The sequence below is a fragment of the Plodia interpunctella genome, chromosome 11 (assembly GCF_027563975.2).
Source record: "Plodia interpunctella isolate USDA-ARS_2022_Savannah chromosome 11, ilPloInte3.2, whole genome shotgun sequence".
In the NCBI taxonomy this organism is placed as follows: domain Eukaryota; kingdom Metazoa; phylum Arthropoda; class Insecta; order Lepidoptera; family Pyralidae; genus Plodia; species Plodia interpunctella.
The window spans coordinates 9165002-9182708 of NC_071304.1; the positions used below are offsets into that span (position 1 = coordinate 9165002).

The window sequence follows — 17707 nt, forward strand, 5'->3', positions numbered from 1 at the left end:
ATGGACTTTCGTTCATGCCGGCTCGACTCTGTCGTAGAACAGAGGGGTTAGTGCGGGTTTGCATTTAACTTGCGCCATTGTGACGCGCCGACAACCACACCACAATGTGATTGGTTCGCTGCGTCTCACTTCGAATCGATTCGATGGTGAGAAGTGAAATGCTAACCCGCACTAACCCCTCTGTTCGCCAAATTTTGGCGGATTCTGTATACATTGCTGGGTTTCATTGCGGTAAATAAAAGCACTCATACTATAACTACGCAATGTTCACGCATTCGTGTCGGCATGTGTCCGAGTTCGGCGACAATGTGGAGCTGCCACTTAATGTCACATGTCGTGTCATAAGTATTGAAAAATATGTCTCCAGGAGCCGGAAATGGGTTTACTCCCAATATTTCCCAAGTTTCTGATTAATGCAAATATTTGTTGTCGTCCAAATCAAAAGGGACCTTATGGCGCCGGGCACTTACGCCATTATTGCCGTTGTTTTGTATTCGAACTACGGCAATATAGACCTAAGTGCCAGCCGCCATAAGGTCGCTTTTGATTTGGACGGCCACATTTACCAAAGCATTTCGGAGTGACATTTTATAATATTATATTATGAATATATAAATCAGTCTCATTCCAAATACACACATTGAATGACTAATATTGATTGCAGACAAAGATATAAATCACATACAATACGAATTATGTATGTACGTGTTTGTATGGGCACCTAGACTTGGGGAAAGTTTTACCATCGAGAGAAACTACTGAGCTGCCGGTACAGTCAGTAAAAACGTCTACATTTTTTTCGTACGAGTCCTAACATGAAAGCAATCTTCCAGATTACTAATTGTCGAAAATAAATAAAATATTCGTTCAAATCCATTTATTCTGAAGTCAAAAAGTTATCCTATTATAAATAATGGCGAAAGGCTTGCGACTATTTCACGCAAAATCTACTCGACGGCTTGTGAAGTGAATATATACGATTGTGAAGACAAAATATGGTAGGTACACGAATAGAATATAACCTGGAATGATACAAATTAAATTTTGTGATATAACCGTGGACCCGTGGTAAGAAAAAAGCCCTAATTTGAAGCTAGTGTACTTATATATACATATATATAGTGTACTTAGGTATATTGCGTGATATTTGTGAAAACTTATTTGCATTTCAAAATTTTCTACTTTTTCATGCGAGATCTGGACGTATTTCGACGTAATGCAAGTAGGTAACATAAAACTGTTATCCCAAATAGGACGGGATGGTAGACGGGAACGAAGCGAAGAACTCTCAAGACTCATTTACATGAGTATAATATAGAACCTAGTGATTCCTGTCCTGTGACCCATAAAGAGCTCAAGTGACATCGATCTATCACATCCAATCAATGTTTGAATTGTCCGATCAATCAACCAATGAACTATTATTAACATTCGTTATATAAACAATTCTATATTTAAAATTTTTGAAAGTAAAATTGAATAACTTATATACAAACAAGCTTTTGCCCGCGTCTTCGCCCGCGTATGTTATTTTTCCGGGATGACAGGTACCCTATATCCTTTTTCATACTTCAAACTACATGTATCCAAAATTTCAAGGAGATTCGTTGAGTGTGAAACGTGAACAGTGTTTCTTTGAACTGTAGACACCTCAGAAATCTTTTACAGTCAACCGACGATAGATTGATAGGACATGTTAGGTGCAGTAACAAGCTAATTACAACTTTGACGTTTTTGTAAACTATCTAATTAATATGTAGGTATCATTCAGCAATACCTACTTACCTATTGATATTCGCATCATTCATCATTAATTTACATTGCTAATAGGCTACTTTGATATCGTCGAAACAAAAGATTGGCAACTAACTACAAGGCATGCAAAGAATTAAAATATTTTCTAAAATGGAACACTCGACTTCTATGCATTCGCAACAAAATTTATTAAAAAATGAAAGTAATTTATTCTGTGCTTGCACATAAACGTCAAAATCTGCATATTGGTTAAGACAAACCTAAAGTTTGCTGGACGAAATTATTTTTGGCGATTAAAAATTACATTTTTAAATTTTCTCAAAATGACATTCTATTTTCATTCACAGATAAAAATAAAATGTAATTTTAGGAATTAAACAATAAAGCGGACGATCAGCTGATCGAACCAATTGTATCTAGTAATTTATTTTTATCTAGGTCTCCAGTATAGATATACTAGATAGACAATCAGTGTCTAGATAGATATTCAGGTTAAGTAATAGGTACATGTCAAGGTATAGGTACGTCATTTACTGTTATCGCTAGACAACTAAGTAGTAAGCAATCATTATTATGTAAGTCTTTTTATTTAGTTGATTTAAATTTTTATTTTCCTTCTAATAAGTTATTTATAGAATAATCAATATTTTTGAAGCTCTCTCCCAGCAGTGGGGAATAGCTGAAAAACGCTTTTTGAATCTGTCAATTTGAATAAAAAATATAGAAACTTCAAAAACAATTTCTTCATTATTAACATCAAAGTTAATCCCTATCTAGTTTCAAACGATAATAATTTTGTATTATACACATAGACGACCGCAAAAAAGCGTCAAGATTAACAGACAATGCGAGACAAATCATTGTTTGTGTTGACGCTACCTGCTCCAACATTGAAGCCGTACTATTCTAGGTTAAAATTAAAAGTATTAACAGAAACTCAGCGACAAATACCTACAGCAAATTTCCTGTGAACACTGACTCATTCAGGCTCATACCAGTTTGACTATTACATGGTATTTTTCCATTTCGACTAACTTATCACTTTTTTTATGTGTTTACATTGATTTTTCTAGATCTTTCCATCAGTAATCTATTACTTAAAATGACATATATTGCAAACAAAAAATTTTACACATTTTGGCGACTAATCATTATATGACTTCAGTGTTAACGATACACTATAAAAAGAGGACATAAAATCTCCATTTTATTCTTTTTTTTTCTTTTGACAGGCAATTCTTTTGACAAGGTCAACAATTCAACATTCACAGAGAATATAAACACAACAAAATAAGCGATAACAAAGCGGAATTTCACAGTTGATACAAACACAACTGAATATATTGCGCTAAACGTGAAATACAACATACTGACTCCATTCATTCAAGCACCGACGCTAAAAATACGTACAAACAGTTATATATTATGGTAAAAATCGACTACGTACCAAGTAACACGAGAATAACGCGTTCACAGTCGTTCACACTGGTGTTCACAACGGCACGTGCGTCCAGTTATAACAACACAACACTTCTGGGTACCCAGGTTTACTCGGAGGCGAGACGGCGAGCGTCGCGCCTCTCTCCAAACAACCGCATTTTTTTTTTCTATTTTCACTTTTTTTTCACACACACGACCGATCCCGGAGGAATGGTGGACACAAATGCTCTTATCAAAAGAGTGATAATATTGTTTACTCTCTTTGCTCTTGTTTGACAAGCGAATTCAGATCGCGTTATCAGTGGAATTTTACGTATAATTATTGTAATTGAAGTGTAGAGTTGGAAAAAGTTAGAGGGGGACTTGTCGCGCGCTCTTTGATTTGCGTAATTTAGTTTTGCTCTGTTATTTGCGAGATGGAAGATGGTTTCGAATGAAACTATCTGCCGGTGGCTGCAGCTCCCCCCACTCTCCATAGAATAATATATTATTAACCTGAAGACTTTGTTTAAACGCGCTAAAATCGGGAATTACCCAGTCGGATTGGGATAATCGTTACAGCACTAAGCCGTGTCCCTAACTACTTTTCATGACTCCTAAAAAAGGAGGACTTTTTTTTTAAACAAAGTTTTTTTTATTAAAAAGCAGAATTTAAAATTCTTTTTCAAATTATAAGTATGTGCTTTTCTACACCCGATTTTTTTACATCAAAGAATCCGCAATGATATTGAGATCATTATTCTTTATCAAACTACTAGATGTTGCCTGTGGCTTCGCTCCCGTGGGAATTGGATATCTTGGATATTGTACCTTTCTAATGTTCACCATATTTTTGTAAATCGGTTCGGTAGTTTCGGAGATTACCCACCTTAAACATACAAACTCACAAACGCTTACCTCTTAATAATAATAGTATAGATTAAAAAAAAACAAGTAGGTATAGATTAAAAAAAAAAAAAACAATTTTTTTTCAAGTTTCAGGTTTCCAATGTTTTAATAGATTTGAAGTTTTTGTATAATTGTATGCTGTTATTTTTGCATTTGATTTAAAAGCTATTTTTACGAATTTTTGATTTATAGATAGAAAATCTGCATGTCAAGAGATTCAGTGGTAAATAACTATAATCTATCTAAATAATTGTTACGAATGAATAGATCTTTATCTGAATATTGCAATAACTATAGTGATAAGATAGACAAGACCAACCAGCGATAAATTTGTGATAAAAGTGCATTATAATACAAGACATTCCAGTGTCAATTGTTAGACTGAATATAAATATCTAGATCTAGATTATATATATAACTATTGACAGTTGCATATTGAACTTAAAACTTTTTTCAAGTTAGACATGTACCTACTTATTTCTTAGTATTTGGACATGTTAGGTACTGTAATTAGATACTTAAAAGAACAATAATGACAGAATTAAACTATATAAAATAGGTACTAGCTTTTCCCACAAATTCGTATTTGATTAAAAATCCATTTCCCGTGAGAATTTCAGGAAATCTCTCCTTAAGTGCTCCCCGACACTGTCCTAGGAACACCAAATTTCAGCTTTCTACGCCCAGTAGTTTCGGCTGTGCGTTGTCTGTCAGTCAGTCACTCAGTAACGCAAGAGTTTTATATATATATATATAGATATTCAAATAATAATTATTTTTATCGATTCTTTACCTAGGGATATACTATTCGACGATGTAAATTAACGACTGTCTGTATGTTAATCCTGTACCCTTGTTTTATTTCTATTTTTTATAATTCTTTTAAAAATCTTATTGCAAATTTTACTATATATTATTTGTTGGATAACGAAAAATACAACTAAACCTTGGTGGTACCTAATATTGTATAAGAGTTTCGTTCCTTTTTTTAGAAAAATAACCAATAAAGAAAATGTTTTCCTTTCACGTCTTGTCTTTTTCTAGCTCTATGTTGAGCAATTAGATCGTAAGTAGTAAAGAAAGAATTAATCAGTCAGTTCACAATGCTCATAGCAACGCGTGGTATGCGTGTAGCAATGATATATCTCTCTCTTCTATTTTTATTCTATTAACTACAAAAGATGTCTTTCTAATTACAGACTTGAAAATGAATCATTTAAACATTATACATATTCTTTTCTTAAATCATAATTTTAAAAGAAATTTTGCACAAGAACATGAATAATATAATCCCTAATCCCTTACTCTTACTTTACCCATATGATTCCTTATTATCACTTATAAGGTAGGTACTTACTTTCATTTACATTAACGTCACCATTTGTTTTTTTTTTACTTTCGTCATAGCAAAGAAATTATGACAGCCATCTTAATATTCTGTTGCATTATTTTTATCTGATTAAAACATTGTTGTGGACATTTGGAATTATTTAGAATTATTATTTCTAATTCACTATTAAACATTATCTAATTCACTATTACGTCATAATACTTAAATAAATAAAAAAAACGACAAAAAGTTTTAAGATAATTTTAATAACTTTCATATTTTTAAACACGAATAAATGTCGATTAAATACAATATTTATCTAAAGTCTTCTAAATGTCATAAGAAATAATTCTATTAGTAAGGGAATTATTACATTGTGAATAACACTTATAAATCTATGGATTCTGATGTGCTTTCTAATCTTTTTGTGTTTAATAAATCAGAATTTACTATCATTTATTTAAGTTTTTTTTAACCCCCGACGCAAAAAGAGGGATGTTAATATAATAAGTTTGACCGATAAGTGTGTCTGTCTATCTGTGTACGTGGCACCGTAGCTCATCACCGGGCGAACCGATTTGGATGCGAATGTTTTTATTTGATAGTTAATTTTTATACGGTGCTTCTTACATATTCGTTTGATCATAATCGGTTTAGCCGTTGAAAAGTTGTAACGAAATTAATATTGAAAGTCGGTGGTTTTTTAATTTGTCTAACAAATAAACTTGAATCTCACTATCATCCCAAAGTTAACTTACATTACTTATACAGGGTAACCTTCCAAAGGCGCATATGGTACATAGAGACTAACATTTTTTGTTTAATAATAATTACAAAAAATTTCCTTTTCTTTAGTTTTAATCTATTCCGCTACATAACGCTACTGTACTGTCTCGTGTTGCTTGGCTATTACATAGAGTTAAGATGTGTAGAAACGCAAATTAGATTGTATTTTTTTTATATGAAAAAAAACTACGAATCTCGAGAAGTCGTAGATTAAAATTGCTTGTTTTATCACTATTACACTGAAGGGCAAATTGGGAGAAACTCTGTTCAGTTTTCTTGAATGCACAAATAGTCTATTAATCGAAATGTTTTCTTTGATAACTATTCAGACAAAGCTATTACATTTCCTAAAGTTATTTGTAATTAATGTATTTGTTAAAAAGCACTGTTTTTGAGCCAAAAGGCGTAAACGCTCTTTGAAGGAGCTTCCTTCCGCGTACTCAGAGTTTATGGAATGAGCTCCCATGCCGTGGTTTTGATTAGAGACTATGGCGACCATATGCTGCGGTCACCGCTTCCCATCAGGTGGGCCGCATGTCTGTTTGCTTGCTCAGTAAGTAATATAAAAAATCCTTGATAAAAAAAAATGGTTTTACTAAATTGCGCGTATTGATTGATACTAACATGTAAATGTTGGACGTTTTATACAAGCGACACGCAACGGAGCGCGATTATAAAGCCGAGCATGCATCTTTGTTCTTCACTTGTGTAAACTTCACTATTTCACAAAATACAGTAAACGGACTTAATGCTTTAGCGAAGAATGTTCTATTTCTTCCTAATACGTTTTTCCTGTGCCATTATCTGCCTGGATATATTATACTAAATCCCTTGTAGAATAATATACTAAGACACTATGCTAAGACAATATATATATTTTTAATTACTAACACAATGGATTCGAGTTAACTTTGCAAAAAAATATCTTTATAAGTAACGCAATTACTTCATTCATATGAAACTTGACAGCCAGAAGTTCTTATAAAACTTGCCAATGACTTAATACTGTAAATGCCCCTATTTTCATATAGGCACATACTTCAAAAAAAAGTATTAGTTTTTCAATACTTTATTTACAAACAATAGTTATGTATGTATTAAATACAATCTTTTATTTTTTGTGTATGTTACTCGATTACGCAAAGAAGACGACTGATTTAAAAAATTGCTTTTTTCCACTCAATCAGAATCAGACCAGCCAGGTACATTAAAATATTAATTAACTAGGTACTATACATAATACTTTAATTTTTTTGTAATTATATCAATTTGACAAGAAGACTAAATTCATCTCACTATAACACTTTTAAATTTACTGCCATGCTACTGGCCACGCGATTGAACTTTCACCTTGATTCACAAAATTTTTCCTTACCTAATTTAATAGAATTCAACCATACTTTTGTGTAGTTTACAAAGTTATAGATACTTTTAATAATCTCTAAATAACTTACATACTTTCAACTGGTGACCGCAGAGCTGGCAGCTTCCTGGCTCAAAGAATCAGCCTTATAATTCAAAGAGGAAACGCTCCTAGCATTTTGGGCACTGTGTCTGGAGGAGACGTGTTAAACGAGATTTTTAGCTTGTAGAATATTGAATTGTAACAAATGAATTGTAACTATATGAGATATTAATATATTAAAAGGGTCTTTAGAAGATTGAAAAAAAAAACTTACATAAAGATACCTATAATTAAAACTTCTATAAGATTTGAGTCAATTTTGATATACCCTGATGTTAACAGTTTAAGCACTGGATAAGCTACGGTCATCCACGGCCTCTCTTCTCATCTGATACATCTTGACAGGCTGTATCAGGGAGATGAGGAGTCCTGAGACCATGATCCAGCCCCCGGCCAGGTAGAACGAGAGCTCCCAGGAGAATGTCAGGTCGTAGATTAGACCTGGACATCAGACAAAATATGGCACTTTAATTAATTGAAAAAGAAAATATTTTTACTATGCCTATATTTTTGTGTTTTATTGTGTGCAATAAAGTAAGTAGGGAAACAAAACAAACTTTTCTTAGATTTACACTCACGTTTTTTCTAAATGTATAATATTTATTATCTAGACCTTTGTTTTAAAATTAATTAATCGTCAATTTAGAAAAAATAATAGGTTATAGTAAAGTTTAAAAGCGTGTGTGACATGACATATATGACAAATCGATACGATACAATACGATACGATAATACAAGAAAGTTTGTATATATATATATATATATATATATATATATATATCAAAATAAAGATCATTGTGATCGAAAATAATCGATAAATATAATAAATTATATTTATCAATTATTATATCGATTATGATAATATAATAAATTAAAACTAATTTGATATGTCATTTATTGACTTTCACAGATTATTTTCGATCTCATTTGTCGATTTATGGTTAAAGTTATATGTATATATAATATAATAATATAATAAATACAGACAATATAATACAGACAAATGAGATCGAAAATAATCTGTGAAAGTCAATAAATTACATATCAAATAATTAGGTACCTACCCGAAATCATTGCAAATAGTATAATGGTATCCAACTGCATTGTTACAGTCTATTTTCACAATGATCTTATATATATATATATATGTCCGTGTTATCTACCCTATTACACAAAACGTATTACCTGACAAAGGCGGTCCAATAAGATGCCCAATACCCTGCGCGAGCAACACCAGCCCGTACGCAGCCGTGAAATCATCCAACGACACCAATTTAACCAGTAGACTTGGAGTGAACGTGAACGATGCAGCGAAAAGTAGACCGAAAGCTGAGGACACAGAGGCGAGAATCCAGTAATTAGCGGCCGCCGGTGGCAGGGCTGCCACCGTAGCGCCACACAGGATAAGGCAAAAGGCGTAAAGGTTCCCTATGGAGACTTGGGGAAAATCGCCGATCCAGCCGAGTCCCACCTGAAATAAAATTGATAATAATTTATAATATACTGGCGTACCCGTCCCGGCTTCGCTCGGATAAAAACTTAATAGGTATACACCTAAACCTCAGGAAACTCAGGAACCACACTATCTATTAGTGCAAACCGCATGAAAACCCGTGCAGTCGTTTTTGAGTTTATCGCGAACAGACAGATAGATAGACAAACGCGGCAGATATGACTTTGTTTTATAATATGTACTTAAGTGAAGAAAGTTCAAATTTGTACATTGGATATTTTTTTTAATTCTTCATGGAATATACTTAGTTACTGATACTCGTATAGATGACGAAAATATAGTTTTGGAATTTTTTGTCTGTCTGTCTGCCTGAACGCGCATCACTCGAAATCTACTGGACCGATTTGCTTGAAATTTGGTATATAGGTACCTTATATACCGGGTTAACGTCGTATACACATTTCATCCCGAAAAATGAGGAGGGTCCTGTAGGAAAATTAGATACCGTTGAAGTTAGTGACTTGAAAATTTGGTTGTTTACGACAAAGTAATGAATAAGTGGTTCAGATTTTTCTGAAAATGAACCCTCAACCCCTTCATAAGGGGGGATTGTATGTTAATACAATTTTCAAGATAAAAAGCTGAAAATTGGCACACTTACTTTTTGTAGTAAATAGTAAATACAAAAAAATGTTTAATTTACGTTTGTGATTAATAAAAAACCGGGACGTAAAACGTCATGGAAAATGCTACGGCACGCGTTGCAGAAAGCGGGAGCGGGAGTAGGAGCGGGAAATGGGAAGAAGACACGCAGTGGGAAACAGGACGGGACACATTGCAAAAAACATGATGGCACAATATGTAGGAAATGGTACGGGATATCAACTTTACATTACATAGCAGGAAGCGGGATTGGACAAGTTTGCGGGACGAGACACGCAGCGGGAAACAGAAAATTTAAGTAAAGATGAGGAAAAATGCGAATTTGAATCATATATGTTTACCAGTCTTACAGACTACGCGATAAAATTACTGAGATTTTGCTATGAAATTCACGCGAGCGAAGCCGCGGGCAAAAGCTAGTGTACAATAACTTGAACCTGATGACATTTGGTTCTCAATCTCAAAACAACATGGAGTTCTTCAAAAACAGCGTGAAATTATTATTCAGGGACGGCAACACGCGTGTGACACCCCTAGTGTTGCACGCGTTCATAGGCTGCGGTGACCACTTCCCATCAGGTGGGCTGCATGCCTGTTCGCTTGCTCAGTAATATAAAAATGAGATTGCTAGATAAACATTAGAACTTCAGTGCTCTGAAACATATGCAACCAGTCTGGCTGTCCAAGGCCACAAATGACAAAATACTGTCACAAGGCTCGCCAAAAATAACTACCTATCCAGTTTTCATTCGTCTGGCGAAGACCAAGTCATGGCAAATTAATGTCTTTATAGAAGTGTCTCCATTGACAAGGAAAAAATTAAAAAGAAACAAAAAACCCGGCCTGCTTAATGATCCCAAAAAAAAACGAATACCATTGTACAGCCGTCATTTTTATTTTATTAAAAGAAACTCTTATTATAAGAACACTAGGGTAGCTAAGACGAATGTAAGGATACCTTAATTATGTAAACCCGTTCAGCTGTTTTGGAGATATAAGGTAGGTAATAAAGAATATTACATACATACCTACATACAAGATATACGCGCTACACAAGCATACCATGAATATAATCTATTCTATTTGACTTGCATGCTTTTTTCTAATAGGCAACAAAACGGTGGGTCCACGTGCAAAACCTATATGTAACACGCTTTGATTTGTAGCCAAACTGTGCCAGATTCCTCGAAGAATTCTCTAAATTTGTCCCAAAATATATCGGGACCACGCTGGCCATGTCATCGTACGATTTACTGAAGTAAACACGATTTGTCAAGCTTTCAATGCACTTATTGAGTCAATTAAAGCTAAAGTTGGAAATGAAACAAGACTTGTAACTATAATAACTTGATAATTTCCATTATCTACACTAATCTATATATAGGTACTGTCTTCACTAAGAAGACGAATATTATAAAGAGGAATTTTTTGTTAGTGTGTGTTAGAAATCTTCGGATCTAAGTACTCATCCTATTTCCAAAATTCTATCACTAGGCAGGAAGCTACATTATTACTGAACTTACTAGATGTTACCCGGAGCTTCGCTCCCGTGGGAATTTTGAGATAACATATAGTCTATAGCAATCTTGGATAATGTACCTATCTAATGCTGAAAGAATTTATGAAATTGGTTCGATAGTTTCGGAGATTAACCGCCTCAAAATTATAAACCCACAAAGTCACAATTAAAAGCTTAGCTCTTTATAATAATAGTATAGATTTATTTATAACATTCCCACGGGAACGAGGGTAACTTTGAAAATAATAACTGTATGATAATAAACATACATTTTGCAAGGCGTTTTCGATTCAGATATGACAAAAAATAGCAGCAACTAAAACACTTTTTGTGTTCACTCTTTTTATTTTGCCTTGAATGTTTACTCTTAACACTGTTTATATTTTTTTTGCCGAGCTGTTTATTATACGTGAAACAACAAGCAAAGTATTGGCGCGATATTTTAAATGTTGATCAATGAACTGTCTATTTTAAACTGGATAACTGCTGTACTTTCTTAAGTTTCACCATAGATTTAGTAAGTACTTCGAGTACCTAATAATTCCATGAGTTTCACATAATGCAAAAAAAAATGACAGGTCAATACATTTTATTACGCTACTGTTGGCTTCATAGATCTTTGCAATATCGCCTTCAACTTCTGGAGATGATATAAGCCATGATGATATCACTGTGGAAGAATCCGGAGTGGAATTATACAAATAAATATGTAATTTTCTTAACTTGACATAAGCCAACAATCAACAACTACGTTGGCTGGACTATAGACTAAATTACGGCGGCCAACGTCTGCATTGATCGACTGTGTCAATAATCTGCCTACATCACCAAGAAGTACAGGTATTTTTTTTAACCTATTCTATAAGATAGGTAAAATTCGGTGTACTTACCATACCAATAGTGTTAGTAACTCCAATAAGACTCAACATGACAGCGCCATCGTCTTCGTTGTACCCTTTGTGTATCATGTGCTCAGCCAAATAGAAGTACGGAACGATGAACCATATGAATAGAATGATGGTGCCAAGGCAGAGAAGGTTGAAGGTCATCTTCTTAAAGAGCGCCACATTGAACATGTCCGCGAGGCAGCTGACACAGTCGTCGTACCATTTCTAGAAGATAAATTACATAAAATTGGTGAAGTGGACGAGAATAAGTAGGAAAGGAATCCCTCGGCTCTGGCGGGGAAGTAACTGGGAAAACCGTCAGATAGACAAAGAGAGTATTATAAAAGGCATGGAAAAGACTTATGCTATAAATAAATCTATATCATTTGTAGTTTCAGAAAGTATCACGTTTGTTGTTTTATATATTCACGTTGTTATTGTAAAAGGATCTTCATGACACGGCTAACAATAAAATTAATCAAAACATCAAAACGCTTAAACAAATCATCAATTAAGTACGAATTTGATACATAAGATACTTCTAAGTAAATATTTTATCTTGTTTGTGTAATGTAAAACTATTATGCATTTGCAAGACATTGATGTCATCTTCTGGGTAAAATACACGAGTGAAAGTACAAATGTAATTAATTACCTCTTCTTTCTCATCAATAGTGATCATGGAATTTTTAAATATATCCGGACACGATGAAGCTTTCAATCTGTACCTCTTTATATTCAGAATTGCATTTCTGTGGCTTATCGAATTTATAGGCATCTTCAAATCTTTCAAATAATGATGGTTTACAGATAACTGCTTTTTCAGCCAATCTCTTTTATTCTCTTTACTGTCCTGTTTTATCAAAAATTTAGCGTCATTCCTATCTTCATCAGATTTCGATTTTTTGAATACTTTTCCTTGCCTTGGATTCTTGAGTTGATAATCTTCATAATCCTTTTCCTTCTTGTATTCATATTTCTCTGAATTTGTCCTTTGAATCAATGGTTTCTCGTAAGTTACTATAGGTATATCGATTTCTCCTTCGGGCGTTTCATCTACTTTTTTATGATGTTTCCGGCTGATGGCAAATGACGGATACTTTATTTCAATATCATATTCCTTGCTGGTATTCTTAACGAGTTTATCTAACAACGTCATTGATACCTGAAAAAGAAAAAGGAAATTTAAATAGGTATAGGTATTAATCTAAGAAAAACATAACTAAGAACCTTTTAATAGACAGCTTACCTTATCACTATATGTAAGATACGTAGGCAGATTCACTACTGATCGAGATCGTTTTTCGAGTTTATTTAGTTTTTTCTTCATTTGTAGCATATTCTGATGTCGCCTGATACTTGCAGCTTCCTGCTTTATGACCTTCTCAGGTGATACTCCCCTTCTGATCAAACCACCCATACTCATACCACGTGTAGGTGCATCGAAATCAAAGGCGTAAGGATTGCGTATGGATAATGAGCTGGAATTCCTTGAAACACTATCTCTTTTGGTTTTGCCTTCATCTCTGCTACTTTTCTGCTTTTTCTGCTCGAGTATCCACCATTCTGGATCTCGCATCACACATCCGCAAACACATAGATTCAAAAGTGTTCCAGATAATAAAAGTATTGTGCCTCTCCAACCGTACTCTTCAATGAAGTACTGAGTCATAGGCGCATAGACAAAAGTACCAACTCCAGTACCACATGCTCCTAAACCAACGGCTAAATTTCTCTTCTTTTCGAACCAGTAGGCTATAGACACAACAGCAGTGACGTAGACCAATCCAAGACCTAAGCCAGCAATCACGCCGAAAGTAATCATCATCATTTCTAAAGTTGTCGAAATCGATGCCAGAACAAAGCCAAGTGTTGATATTATGCCTCCTAATATAGTCATGCTGCGGCACCCATATCTATCAACCAGAGCACTCATAACAGGTCCAGATAATAAAGGCACTGCAATAAAAAGACTACCGATCCATGCAGTTGTAGATTTACTTGCTCCAAATTCTTCCAGAAATTCAATGTAGAGTAGACCAAACGAGAAACTGATTCCATCAGCAATCATTGATATTATAAAAGAAGCCAGCACGACCACCCAGCCCCATCCTCCATCTGGTATGGCAACCTTTTTATTTGGATCAGATTTCTCAACATGTAAATCGTCTGCCGGATTCAATGTAATTTTGACATTATTAGCTTTTACTTCCTTAGTATCAAGCAATATATCTTTATCTAATACATTATTTGGAACTTCGCCATTACTTATCGTTACAGTTACTAGATGTTCTAAGTTACTCAACTCAAGATCAGGACTTGAGAAAGTTGAAGTACACGAATTGATAGTTGGTTCTTCCCCTTCATCTTTACAGATTCCTGACGTCGATTGATCAGAAAGAAGTGATTCTCTGACAGCTAAATCCTTAACGCGGTCTTTATTCCTTGGTGTCCTATTTCTAACAGTACGTTCTGAATTGAGATCCATAGTTTGTACTAGATATAATACCTTGGAGAATACTGGCAGTGCGTTAACCTTTATTATCTTAACTTCTTAATCTTGGGTCTCTAGCGGAGTATCTGCTTGCTTCCCTCGCTACGCAGTTCAGTTTGAGAGTATTGGGCTTATTTTGTCTTTCAACCATTAAGGATTTTCTACAAATACTTCCGTTTGTAAAGCCTCCCATACACGTTTGGAGTGGCGCAACACAGCGCCACAGCTCAGAAAGTGATAATAGCGCAGATGTATCGAGCCGTAATAGTGACTAATGGTGAACGTCTGGAATCGATAAAAGTATTAATTACTAAATAAATTGGTTTCACTATAATTGCCACCCCGAAATCGCCCTAACAGTTTATCCATGACACGGCAAAAAGTTTGTGTTCAAGTTTGTATATTGTATTCGCCGCCCTATGATATTCAGCTATGATTCATCATTTTTTATGACCAGAACGTATTCCACTTTGGTTGGGCACCCATTTAAATGACACCTGAGGTTTTCTACAAAATGGCTACTAGTTGGGCACCCATTTAAATGACACCTGAGGTTTTCTACAAAATGGCTACTAGTTGGGCACCCATTTAAATAACACCTGAGGTTTTCTACAAAATGGCTACTAGTTGGGCACCCATTTAAATGACACCTGAGGTTTTCTACAAAATGGCTACTAGTTGGGCACCCATTTAAATGACACCTGAGGTTTTCTACAAAATGGCTACTAGTTGGGCACCCATTTAAATGACACCTGAGGTTTTCTACAAAATGGCTACTAGTTGGGCACCCATTTAAATGACACCTGAGGTTTTCTACAAAATGGCTACTAGTTGGGCACCCATTTAAATGACACCTGAGGTTTTCTACAAAATGGCTACTAGTTGGGCACCCATTTAAATGACACCTGAGGTTTTCTACAAAATGGCTACTAGTTGGGCACCCATTTAAATAACACCTGAGGTTTTCTACAAAATGGCTACTAGTTGGGCACCCATTTAAATGACACCTGAGGTTTTCTACAAAATGGCTACTAGTTGGGCACCCATTTAAATGACACCTGAGGTTTTCTACAAAATGGCTACTAGTTGGGCACCCATTTAAATAACACCTGAGGTTTTCTACAAAATGGCTATATTTTTTCCATGAAAAAAATACTGATAATAATATGTGGAATGCCATGCCCATGATGTGTGAGTACTTGAAATGGTACAAGTGCATCGTATGGTCGTTTATGTTTTACATACAAGGAGCTTAACAGATGACGAAACTAGAAGACACACAAAGAAATTGTGTGTCTTCTAGTTCCGTCAACTGTTAAGATCGATAAGTCATTGCATCACTAAGCACAGGTTTTATACTCGCTTCCCGGCCGCGATCTATCTGTCCCTATGTACTTATGCTTAGATCTTTAAAACTACGCAACGGATTTTGATGCGGGTTCTTTTAATAGATAGAGTAATTCAAGGGGAAGGTTTAGGTGTATCATGGATTTTCCGAAGCCGGGACTGGCCGGCAGATTATATCAATAAGTAAAAGCTCAATAAAATCTATAACAATAAGATATGTGGGCTAATGTGGGTAACGAAGACCGGTATTTATTTCAATAACCTAAATCTATAATAGATGAGCAATTAATTAATGATATTTATTTTCTATTCTCTTATTTTTAAACTTAAATTTCCGACTTAAACTGCATATAACATGCAGTTTTAATTATAAGCGCCATATAAGTAATGTGCATGGTGTATAGCTATCTATGGTGTATAGATAGCTATACACCATGCACAGCCAAGTACACTTGAAGAGGCATAGAAATTATATTTTTATGTATGCATTATGACCAAGAATCACGGCAAAACGATAAAAAGTTAATAAACTAAAACTATAGCTACTACACTAAAATCAATCACTAATTCTAAGCACAAACAAAACACGAATTAAACATGAATCCTACGGTTTAAACAATATACAAGGTATTTTTAGACAAGTCCATACCTTTTATGAAGAGATTGATATAAATATTTTCAGGACCTTTCACAAAGACAACCAACCAGCACACCTAACCTGAACGGTATACCGGCGCCTACAAACGATCAATAGGGGGTGGCTGACTGGGGTGGTCTACACACACCACTCATACAAGACCTCCCCCTCTCCCCTGGTTGTAATGAACAGGCACACAGACAGAGGGAAAACGATGGTTTCTCCGTGGCTCTTGCATAACTGACTGTGTTTAAGGAAATCTTTTAATCTGACGTCACGCAGAAAAAACAAACGCAGCTTATTTATAAATATTGGCATTAAGTTTTTTTTTTGTTTTCTTAATACGATGGTACATAATACTCATTATATTACTGTAGTTAGTAAAAAAAAATGGACTTATAATAATTACTTAAAAATCTAAATAGTTAGCTCTCGTGGGAATTTCGAGATAAAAAGTAATATATGTACCTACCTATGTGCTAGTCCAGGTTATATTTCTACTCTTATTTGAGCTACTTTTCACCAAAATACCTATGTCCAGTAGAAATGGCGTGATGAGTACCTACATCAAACATCGCGTACTCAGTATTACACAATGGTACTAAGCACCTAAGAGAGGTAGTTTGCGTGTAAGTTGTTCTAAGATGTTGGTCATTAATATTAATTAGAGGTAGAACGTGGGTAGAACTCTCTCAAGTCATATGGTGATAAACGACGTAATATTATAGGAAGGTTTTAAATAGGTACCTAAGTTACTTGTAATAGAACTGATAGGCACCTAAGTACCTAATTCATGAACGCTAAACAAAAATAGTAGGTATATAAAAAATATCGAGAACTGTACAGTTGTATATACAGTAATTAATTACAGATGCACAGGACGATGATGATGATGAGACATAGAAATACCTACTTATATACAATAATTTCCTATGATCTTATCGTGTTAAATGAAAGTAACCTTCACTTTATAACATGTAAAAAGTCGACATACCTTATACCCACCCACTTAAAGGCTAACATTTTCTAGTTCACATTTTGGA

General features: G+C 34.6%; 2 protein-coding genes across 2 annotated transcripts in view; both read right to left on the reverse strand.

Moving 5' to 3' along the window:
- LOC128673357 (uncharacterized) overlaps positions 1 to 3632 on the reverse strand; it is a 34099-nt gene extending 30467 nt beyond the window's left edge. The window contains exon 1 of the mRNA XM_053751126.2: positions 3203 to 3632. The gene's annotated coding sequence lies outside the window, so the exon portion shown is untranslated. The remainder of the gene's footprint in view (positions 1 to 3202) is intronic.
- A 4168-nt stretch (positions 3633 to 7800) lies between these two features.
- Positions 7801 to 16783, reverse strand: LOC128673762 (monocarboxylate transporter 14-like). Its single transcript, XM_053751845.2, has 6 exons — positions 16677 to 16783; positions 13436 to 14965; positions 12842 to 13351; positions 12190 to 12411; positions 8850 to 9135; positions 7801 to 8105 (listed from the first exon to the last, which is right to left on the reverse strand). The coding sequence occupies exons 2-6, from the start codon at positions 14672 to 14674 to the stop codon at positions 7948 to 7950; spliced, it is 2415 nt and encodes an 804-aa protein (XP_053607820.1). The 5' UTR covers positions 14675 to 14965; positions 16677 to 16783; the 3' UTR covers positions 7801 to 7947.
- Positions 16784 to 17707: the final 924 nt, after the last annotated feature.

Excerpts from the sequence above, each read along its gene's own strand:
- LOC128673762 (XM_053751845.2), bottom strand. The coding sequence starts at position 14,674 with ATGGATCTCAATTCAGAACGTACTGTTAGAAATAGGACACCAAGGAAT. Across the intron at positions 12,412-12,841 it reads CTATTGATGAGAAAGAAGAG|AAATGGTACGACGACTGTGT; the intron begins GTAATTAATTAC and ends TTTATCTTCTAG. Across the intron at positions 8,106-8,849 it reads TATTGGACCGCCTTTGTCAG|GTCTAATCTACGACCTGACA; the intron begins GTAATACGTTTT and ends TCTGATGTCCAG.